Here is an 11,163-nt window from a genome sequence, read left to right on the forward strand (position 1 = left end):
TGAGAGAGATAAGATCCATATGATTTACTGTATTTGAGATATACCAATTGGGGGTGTGAGGGTGTGGGTGTGTGTTTGTATCTGTGTGTGTGTGTGTGTGTGTGACAAGTCCATACATCTTTGATGTAGTGTATTTTAAGGTTGTGAGTGTGTGTGTGTTGTGCTTTCGGTTTGTCAATCACAGATGCTTGACAGTTAGCTGTGATCTGGCTGACTTGCCCCGAAACATCACACATCCATCATATTTACGTGCAACTACATACACGTACATACGTGTATTTATTCACTGAGAACATCACAGGACGTAGTGCATGGGTACATAACAAGTCATATTTCGTATGAAAACTTCAGTATATGCAATCAAATATACATTTATAAAAACGTCATTGCTCATTCAGTTGTTTTTAATAGTTTAAGTTACACATTTAAAATATTTGAAATACAATCTTATCAAAGGAGGTAAAGGGGATTATCCCTTTCTAAATCTTTGCCAATCAAAAATGAGATGTAGAGAAAGAATAATTGGGAAGAGATTTAGTAAGCTTGTTGAAAAATGTAGAATACTTTGGGATACATACACCAAATGGCAACAGTGGAATCTCGATGTTTACATATTTAAATTGCAGTTAGCAAGCAACGCGGTCTTCAGACATACACCACATAAAAGTAATCTGATGCAGATTTAACATTTAGGTCTCATGTCTGCATAAACACAGTCACTTGTACGTAGAAATCACCACAGCAATCTGACTGGGTTGGACCTTGTAACATTTCTCTCACTTTTAAATTGCACTGGTAAAGAACTTGAGGTGGTCACCAGGGTGTAATGTTTTTTCTAAAAATAAAATAAATCAGACGACCCATTTCTTGGGAATCCCGGGAACTAGCTGTTTTTATTTATTTAGTTTTTCAAAATCATTCAAATAGGCTTTCCCAAGTCCCAAACTGACATTTTTTACATTATTTGTATTAGTATTTGGGCAAAAGAACACAGTTTATGTCCATCATCAACACAGTTTGCAATGATCAATTCTGCTGCGTGATCAGGTGAGCTGCGTGCGTGACAGCTGCTGCAGCGCTAATTATGCGATTATGCCGGGTGGAAGGTCTGGGACTTGTCTTCTGAAAATCTAGGCAACCCACATAAAACCAATATTTTACAGAACTCCATTGTACAAACTAATGAAATTTGCTAAAGTAAACCATTGAATAATTCCTACACAGTTCTATTAAATGAAATCCATTCTGTGGCTGTTGAGATTTGTAAGCGGCTGCAAACGGGAATAAGCCGTTAAAGTTGATCAAAATATTTCCTTATTACGGCAGGGCAGCAATATTTCTCTTATCAACACATACGAGTTCAATTTAATGAAAGAATCCAACGCACGGAAATGTACAACTGTGCCCTGCAAAAAGACAGGGCCATAGAAAAAAAAAAAATGACTAAACACTCTGCCGCAATATCACCATTGCATTGAACTTGTGACAGCTTAGACTACATATTTCTTTCAGTTTACAATGCATTCTCACCCAGACCTTTCTTTTCCACCTGGAAGTGTACTTTCAAGAAGCAGAGAGCGTTGATAAACTGCGCTCAGGCGGTTTTCGGTTTTTGTGACGAATTGGCCGCTCTTTCCCCTTCCACGGATGTAGCCTACTGCTGCGTAATGAATTAGTAAGCCTTTATTACCGTAGCTACATTACAGCACCGTCGTCTGCATCAACATTACCATATGACAACAATGGATGCGCACACCATGCGTTTTTTATTTGTTTTATTTCCCATTTCCTGGGATTAAACCCTAGTGGTCACCAGGTGCTGCACTAAAGTATTCCCCCTGCTCTTATGCATAGGATAGGTTAAATGCAGAGGACACATTTTGTTTCAATTCATGTTAGTGTTGAGAAATGACGATAAAGGAATCTTATTATTGTCTGCTTGTGCAGTGCACTGCTGGACTTTGTAAAATAGGTAGCAGAAATCACTCACTAATAACATTAAATTATGAAAGTGATGAAATGTAGAGGATTCACTGTGATGGAAAAATAGGGTTTAAAAGATATCAGTTATGCAGCTTGTAAAACACTCTTCTCTCTCCAGAACATTGCTTTTAAAACTCAGTGCAGTTCTTTCACCTCTTGTGCTAAATGCTAAATTTCACCCTAGCATTGTGGTGTAACTATCCTGTCATCTCTTAATAAACCTGTAAGGAACATTACCATAACAGACACCTATGTCTGAAAAACATAAAGTCATTACTTTCAGATAGATAAAGCTATGAAGATATGTGAAGAGGGCAGTATCAACCATTGTGGTAGACACTTTCTGAAACAGCTTCCAAATAAAAGTCTTCCAGTTTCTTGTTTTGAAGGTGGAATGCTTTTGATGTAAAGCAGTTGCAAAGGGTGTGTTTGCATTAACATTAAGTTCATTATAACTCTGTCAACACAGAAAAGGAGTGACAATGCGTGAAACTCCACATCAGCGAGTGTTTGATGAAAGTAACTGGATATAAATCTTGTTATGTGAGGTGTCTTTGAGTATCGACAAAAAGGACTCTATGGTTATTATTATTAGATGGAAGGTACGAACAGGAAGCTAGGATTGAAACTAACTCCAAACAACATCATCTACTACTATATACAGCCAATTAGTTCACGACTAGATTTATGCAGCTTGGTTGTCATAATGTTGCAGGTTAGTGCAGTTTCCACTTGTTAGAGTTTCCTTTACAAATTTTGCATTGTTTACTGGTAGGTTGTTATTCAATATTTATTTAAGCTCACAGATATCACGTCAGCTGTTGCACTCACTCAGCTTTGTATGACAGTCACTTGAGTATGTTGTTGATATGTCTTGCCTATTCTATTCTGCTGTGACCTTGTTTGAGTATGTTTCATTCACCTGGTCAGGCCCTTTGAAACCTTTTATGAGTTTGTGCATTATTCTCTTTCCTCAGAGCCTCCGCACCCCATCGCCCCTCCCCAGCTGCTAGGCGTTGGCCCTACATATCTGCTGATTCAGCTGAATGCTAACTCCATATTTGGAGATGGACCTATTATACTGAAAGAGGTATGTTCAGTAAGAGACATTGTATAGTTAAGCAATAAATTACCATGGCAATTACCATTTATCCTGTCACAGGAAAGCAGGAAAACAGACTGACTTCTGGGTGACATATGTCAAAGGAATAGTTCAACATTTTGGGAAATGTGTTTTTTTGCTGAGATTTAGATTCAAGATTCAAAATCCTACAATGATGAGACGTTCAATGCCATTTGTGTCTGTATGCTAAATTTAAGGGAGAGCTAGCAGGCGGTTAGCTTAGCATAAACACTTAAAGTAGGTGAAAAAAGCTAGCTTGGTTCTGTCCAAAGCTAATTTATGTACAGATTGAACGGATGCAAGTGTGTGTGTGTGTGTGTGTGTGTGTGTGTGTGTGTGTGTGTGTGTGTGTGTGTGTGTGTAAATATATAAATCTGAAAGCTAATGATATTTGTGATTGATACCCTGCATACATTCTGATAAATACTGAACACTCACATAGTATACATAATACACACATAATATGTAATACTTGATTTTTCTCCTTTAGGTTGAGTACCGTATGACAACAGGCAGCTGGACAGAGACTCACGCCGTGAACTCTCCCAGCTATAAGTTATTTCATCTTGACCCAGACACAGAGTATGAGATCAGAGTGTTACTCACCAGACCAGGAGAGGGAGGGACAGGCAAATCTGGACCACCTCTCATTACCCGGACCAAATGTGCAGGTAGGACATAGACACATACATACTGTATTTGACTGTGTTAGTATTTACTAGTAGAAAAAAATCAGGAAAGGAAAACAACCGTCCAGAAGGGCAAAAATAAGTTGAACACTGTTTAAATCACTAATATTCTTAAATTCTTAAAGGTTTACCATGAAACAACCTTATATTTACATTTTTCCTCACACTTTTTACTATGATGTATTCAATGAATCATTGATCATGAACATGTACAGTATGTCCTAAATATTATAAATTGCATTCTGCAAGAAAAGGGTAGGTACCTTGACTTTAGCCAAGTCTGCTTGTGCACACAGCTTTTTTTGCCCGTCTGATTATCTATCGATCTGTCCGTCTACTGTTGTTCTTTTTTGTCTTGGTATCTATGTTTTAGTTGGTAGAGTGATATTTATACTATGAGCAGGCAGGGAGAAGGGAGGAGAGGTGTAGCGAGGGATAGAATTGGAGAAGACCGTGGTTGCCCAGTGATCTGAGAGAACGAGTGATTAAACTACTGGAGGCTCTCTCCATCTTTCTCACTTTTTATCTGGATTTTTCTTTTCTTCTCTCACTGTATTCCTGCTTTTTCACTGCCGCTCCTCTTCTATATATCTCTTCCACTTTGTTCCTTGTCGCTGCCTTTCCCACTTTTCTCATTGCCTCTGACTCTCCCCCCATCTCTCTCTCTCTCTGTGGATCAATAGACGGAGGGCAGAAACACTGTCTGACATTTGTAGAAATAAACGACTGAAATATAAACACAGCTAGCCTGAGGGAGAGAGAGAGCGAGAGAGAGAGGGTTGATATGCGAGAGAAAGAGAGAATGAAGAGCAGTGAGCTTGAATGAGAAACAGAATCAAGGAGTGATGGTGAGATGATGAAAAACAATAAGGTTGGAAAAGAAAGAGAGGAGAGAATAGAAGTGACGAGAGAGAGCAAGAGAATGATGAAACTGGAGAATGAAAATGAAAGAGATGAAAACTCATAACCACAGGGCCTGACTGATGTCTGCCAACTTGTGTGTGTGTTATGTGTGCATGTGTGTGTGTGTGTGTGTGTGTGTGTGTGTGTGTGTGTGTGTGTGTGGGTGGGTGGGTGGGTGTGTGTTTATTGACAGAGAAGGAAGTCATAGACTTGTTCAGGCAACTCATGTATTGAACAGTTTCCTGTTTGACAGGAAAAGGAAATTAATCGTCCTCTCCTCACTCACGCAGGAACACATTTGAGTTAAAGACGATAAAACATTGTAATCCACATAATTTGATTTGAGATATTAAAAACATTGATATCAGACTAAATAAGAAAAATATGGTCATGAATTTACAGAATTGCCTCAAAGTATTCTGTGTATCTAAATTATTTTTGTCTACTGACTAGAAAGCAAAGAGAAAAATATCTTCAATCTTCCATGATCTTTAGAGGGATTTCTACTCTAATGCATTTCAGAAGCTAGCACTGCCAAGAAGAAGTCCAGCACATACAGGAAATCCTTCCTAAACAGTTGCACATTTTGTTTTTCCCATCTTGTATATACCTAAATATTTGTTCTTACATTCTTATAATTTATTCTTATATTTTGTTATTATAATTATTATTATTTCATGTATATTGTATGTATGTATATTTTGTGTGCTGCTGTAACACTGTAATTTCCCATTTTTTGGGCGATGAATAAATATCTATCTATCTATCTATCTATCTATACATCCCATGAATCCAAAATTTGACGTTTTTACAATTTGGCTTTTGCACAGATTAACGAAACAAGATATAACAAGTTAATTAGTGATCAAATTTTGTCATATTTGCTCAAAGCCAGCTCAGCTGTTTCCCACTGTCCATCCATCCATCTTTATCCGCTTATCTGGTCTCGGGTCGCGGGGGTAGTAGCTCCAGCAGAGGACCGCAAACTTCCCTTTTCCGAGCCACATTAACCAGCTCCGACTGGGGGATCCCGAGGCGTTCCCTGGCCAGGTTGGAGATATATTCCCTCCACCTAGTCTTGGGTCTTTCCCTAGGCCTCCTCGCAGCTGGACGTGCCTAGGACACCTTCCTAGGGAGGCATCCTTACCAGATGCCCAAACCACCTCAAGTGGCTCCTTTCGACAAAAAGGAGCAGCAGCTCTACTCCGAGCTCCCAACGGATAACTGACCTTCTCACTCTATCTCTAAGGGAGACGTCAGCCACCCTCCTGAGGAAACCCATTTTGGCAGCTTGTCCCCTGGATCTCATTCTTTCGGTCATGACCCAGCCTTCATGACCATAGGTGAGGGTAGGAATGAAAACTGACCGGTAGGTCGAGAGCTTTGCCTTCTGGCTCAGCTCTATTTTGGCCAAAACGATGTAATAAATTGAATGTAATACTACCACTGCTGCACCAATTCTCCGGCCAACCTCCCGCTCCATTGTCCTCTCACTCACAAACAAGACCCCAGGGTATTTATACTCCTTCACTTGGGGTAAGGACTCATTCCCTACCAGAAGAACGCCCTCCATTGGTTTCCTGCTCAGAACCATGGCCTCAGACTTAGAGGTGCTGACCCTCATCTCAGCTACTTCCCACTTGGCTGCAAACCGATCCAGTGAGTGCTAGAGGTCATAGGTAGATGAAGCCATCAGGACCACATCATCCCCAAAGGTAGCCAACCAAACTGTGGTTGGCTACCTTTGGTAGCCACCCCCCGACTATGTCTCGATATCCTGTCCATAAATACTAAATAAAATCAGGATTGCTGACAAAGTGCAACACTGGTGGAGGCCAACAATCATCTGGAACAAATTCGACTTACTGCCGAGAACATGGACGCAGCTCTTGCTTTGGTCATAAAGAGATTGCATGGCCCTGAGAAGGGACCCCCTCACCCGATACTCCCGCAGCACCTCCCACAGGATTTCCCGGGGGACCTGGTCATACGCCTTCTCCAGATCCACAAAACACATGTAGACTGGTTGGGCTTACTCCCAGGCTCCCTCCAGGATCCCTGCGAGAGTGAAGATCTGATCCGTTGTTCTACGACCAGGACGGAATCCGCATTGTTCCTCTTCAACCCAAGGATCAACTATCGGCCAAACCCTCCTTTCCAGCACCTTGGAGTAGACTTTACCAGGGAGGCTGAGAAGTGTGATACCCCTGTAATTGGCCCACACCCTCTGGTCCCCCTTTTTGAAGAGGGGAACCACCACCCCTGTCTGCCACTCCCTAGGCACTGTCCCAGACTGTACACAGCTTGGATGTGTTCCCCGTTTCCCCACCCTGAGGAGGCGAATGGTTTTCCAGAAGTAACTTGGTGCCAACCGAAACTCCTTCTTGATGTCTTCTCTGAACTTCTCCCACACCTGCTGCTTTGCTTCTTTCACGGCAGAGGCTGCAGCCCTTCGGTCCTGTCAGTAACTTGCAACTGCCCATGTAGTCCTCTGGGATAACATATCCCAGAAAGACTCCTTCTTCAGTCGGACGGCTTCCCTGAGACCACAGCTCAAACGCAGCTTCAGCAATGGAAACTTTGAACATTGTCCACTCAGGTTCATTGCCCACAGCCTCCACAGGGATGCACGAAAAGCTCCGCCGGAGGTGTGAGTTGAAAGTCCAACCGACAGGGGCCTCCTCCAGACATTCACAATTTACCCATACTACCCGTTTGGGCTTACCAGATCTGTCCAGAGTCTTCCCCCACCCCCTGATCCAACTCATCACATGATGGTGATCAGTTGACAGCTCCACCCCTCTCCACACCCGAGTGTCCAAAACATACGGCCTCATTGACCTTCGACCTAAGGTGTTGTGGTATCAAGTACACCTATGAGCATCCCTATGTTTGAACATTGTGTTTGTATAGACAATACATGACTAGCACAGAAGTCCAACAGCAGAACACCCCTTTGGTTTAGATCAGGGAGGCCGTTCCTCCCAAACAACCTCTCCACGTATCTCCATCATCGCTCACGTGTGTGTTAAAATCCCCCAGCAGAACTATGGAGTACCCCACTGGAGCCCTATACAGGAGTCCATTTGAGGTCTCCAAAAAGGCAGAATATTCTGAACTCTTGTTTGGTGCATATGCACAAACAACAGTCAGAGATTCCCACCACACAAAGGCGTAGGAAGGCGACCATCTCGGTCACCGGGATAAACCCCAACGTAGCGGCGCTCAGCCGGGGGCTTGTGAGTACGCCATTTTTTTGTTTTCGGTTTTTTTGAAAGTGTAAATGATGGTAATAAAATATAACTTTTTGTGACATATTATACAAATGTCTAATCTGTCATTTGATGCCATTGGGAGATTTTTCTGTTTTTTCTTGGCGTCTTTATTTACGTTAATACAATTTTTTTGCTGGGTTGCCCAAACTTTCCAGCCGCACTGTACAGTCTATGATTCAAACACATATCAAAGCACACACACATCACATGTGCGCACGCACACACACCCACGCAAACATGCACACAGAGATGGACTTATGTTTGTTGAGAGAGCCACGTATACACACATGGGGTAGAAATGTTATTTAAATGGTAATGATTCCTTTGCTTTTTCTGTTTGGTTACGTTCCTCTGATCCCACCACCTGTAGTTTACTGAATGCTAGTTCAATGCAAAATAATGAAAACACACACACACACACACACACACACACAGGGAAATGTGTGCACAAACACCAGGCATAAACCCAAGCATGTCACCACACAAAACAGTTTAATTAATAACCAATAAAGTTAATATGATACAGAGCAAAAGTCACACACACTGCAAAGCAAATTGATATGGTAAGATGAAAGATTTAATCTCTTCCTGTCTTCTTTTTGCTTTTCAACTCTTCTTCTACACTTTTTTTTTCCTCTTCCATCTCTACTGCTTTCTCATGCTCCCACTGTCTCTCGTCTCCCACTACTCTCGATTTTTCTTTAGTAGTGATTCATTGCTCTTGTCAGAAGGGTGAAAAATAATCAACTTGAAATGAAGAGCGTGTGTGTGCGAGAGACAGACAGACAGAGATAGACAGACAGACAGACAGACAGACAGGCAGAAGAAAGTGATGAAGTAGCTTTTAATCCAAATCCGGAATTTTCTGCTAAAAACCTCTTGGTCATGGCAGGTTACACACACACATACACACACACAAATGGAGACACACTAAAATGCATGAGCACACACAGAAGAGAGACACACTAAGCGGTATAACGAGATTGAAAGAAACAGACGCGCGCGCACACACACACACACACACACACACACACACACACACACACACACACACGCAAACACACACAGAGTTCAGGGAGCTAAAGTATTTCTTATATGTTGCACAAACTCAGCATCACTTGGATTAATGGAAGAATGGAATTACAAAACACACTCCTAGACATACAAGCACAGATGTTATGATGTACTTCTTTATATTTGTGAAAGCACACACATGCCCACACACACACACACAGTCAGCAGCTGTACGAAGCTTTAAGGGGCAGGTCCTTGGAACCTATTGACACAGTACTGTACGCTGTGTGTGTTTAAGAAGTCAAGCAGTTTTAAAATAATGTTCTGTGTGTGCATGTTGTAGTTCATGGCAAATTCAAGGGTTTTGATCGATCATTTTCTGCCTTAAATGGGTACATCTAGATCTGTAGTTTTAGGGAAGAAATACTTTAAACTCTATTGTGTATTAAAAAAAAGTGTGCACACACACACAGTCAGGGAAAGCTGTAAAGATAAATATTAAAGGGGTGTTTGGTGTTTTTTGCCCCCAACATCTCCTTCCAGGTAGCGCAGCAATGGTTATGTTTAGGGTTAAGGTTAGGGTTAGCTGCCTGGAAGGTGACGTTGGAGGCAAAAAAACGGCAAAATGTGACAGCTTCTCAGAAGAAAAAATTGTCTATTAATGAAAAAATGGCTGCAATATTTACCATAAAAAAAAAAAGACAAATGAAAAATAAACAATGGAGAGTTGTGGTCCACATGTGATATAATCGTAGAGGCTCGACGCATAGTATCATTGTTGAGGAGGCACACATCCGCTACGGTGAAACTTCCAAGCCTGTGCAGATAGCCGTCCATGCAGAAGTATAAATTAAACTTTAAGGGATATTCAGCCTTTTTCATGAAGTCTTAAAACATTTAGTGCATATCTTTTTGCATTACTTTCTCCTGTCCTTAGAAGTTTGTTAAATTACACTTACCTCATTACTTTTACCCACCTGCATTTTTGGGACTGTAAAGGTGTTTAAATGATGGTACTTCATTTTTTTATTTTTCTCAGCTTGTTGATCTCTGACAAATCCCACTACCTCAACAACATCTACATTATTTCTGAAACTCTAGAAGTCCTGGTTGCTGATTTCATAATTGGCCTTTGCATAGAATCAAATTCCACGTAGCTTAAAAGTGCAAATTGAATGAGTGTTTCAGCGCTTATTTGCAACTTTCATGTGCTTGGCCCAGTGAGAAATGCAGAGAGAAAATGAGAGTGAATACCTGGAGTTTCATTTGTCTTTCTCATGACAGTGGAAGGATTACCGGGAACTAATTGGACAGATTAACTTGGATTTAGCGGCATCTCCTGTCAACCTTTTCTATTTCTTCCTTCATATCCTCTCCCCTTTCCTTACCTCTTTACTTTTCTGCTTTTCTTTAAGCGTGCGTCTGTCTCCTGCTCTGTGGTCTTTTTACTGCATATTTATTGGCCCTTTCTAATTCTTCATTTGATGGACAATTTTTTTTCACTCGCCCTGAACAAAGTTCTACTTCATTTAGTTTAATTTCCTTTCCATTTGTTTTCCATTCTTTAATTCCGACTCCTGGATTCAGCTGATATGAAGCTTGCCGTCCTTGGTGTTATTGTCAGTGTTTATTGGTATTGTTGTTGTTTTCAAAGCTCCATCTGTGGAGAACAAAGCCTTTTAGTTCCAACATGAATCCAACCATTTGTATGTCTACCGGAGGAGGGGAAAGGGACAAGGCAGCCTCTGTGGTTTTACCGTTGGACCATCTCCCGCTTGACTCTGGCCACATTCCAAACTAGTTATCGTCTCTCCCTGTTCCTCCTCTCTGCCTCTTTCACCCCTCCTTTCTCTCTGTTCCCTTTATCTGTCACTCGCTCCCTCCAGCCCCAGTTTCATTTTTTTACGCATTGCTTTGTTTTCACACTCTTCTTTATTCATTTTCTATGCTGCTTTCTTTGCCCTCCTGTTGTATTCATTCTTTCCTTCCTCTATTTGTTTGTATTCTCTTACGGTCTCCTCTCCTACCCTCTTTTACTTCCTACAGTAAATGGTCAAGAGAGCAATGAATTGTGGGCCAAGAAGGGAATGGGGTTTTGAATGCAGGTGTGTGTGTGTGTGTGTGTGTGTGTGTGTGTGTGTGTGTGTGTGTGTGTGTGTGTGTGTGTGTGTGTGTG

At 41.4% G+C, this 11,163-nt stretch overlaps 1 protein-coding gene across 31 annotated transcripts in view; it reads left to right on the top strand.

The window, feature by feature from the left end:
* Window positions 1–11,163, top strand: part of ptprk (protein tyrosine phosphatase receptor type K) — a 118,158-nt gene that overhangs the window by 68,421 nt on the left and 38,574 nt on the right. For all 31 annotated transcript variants that reach the window (XM_034899436.1, XM_034899442.1, XM_034899440.1 and 28 more), the window contains 2 exons: window positions 2,961–3,073; window positions 3,597–3,777. In XM_034899436.1, coding sequence (XP_034755327.1) covers window positions 2,961–3,073; window positions 3,597–3,777 — 294 coding nt within the window. The remainder of the gene's footprint in view (window positions 1–2,960; window positions 3,074–3,596; window positions 3,778–11,163) is intronic.

The sequence above is a fragment of the Etheostoma cragini genome, chromosome 18 (assembly GCF_013103735.1).
Source record: "Etheostoma cragini isolate CJK2018 chromosome 18, CSU_Ecrag_1.0, whole genome shotgun sequence".
Taxonomy (NCBI): Eukaryota; Metazoa; Chordata; class Actinopteri; order Perciformes; family Percidae; genus Etheostoma; species Etheostoma cragini.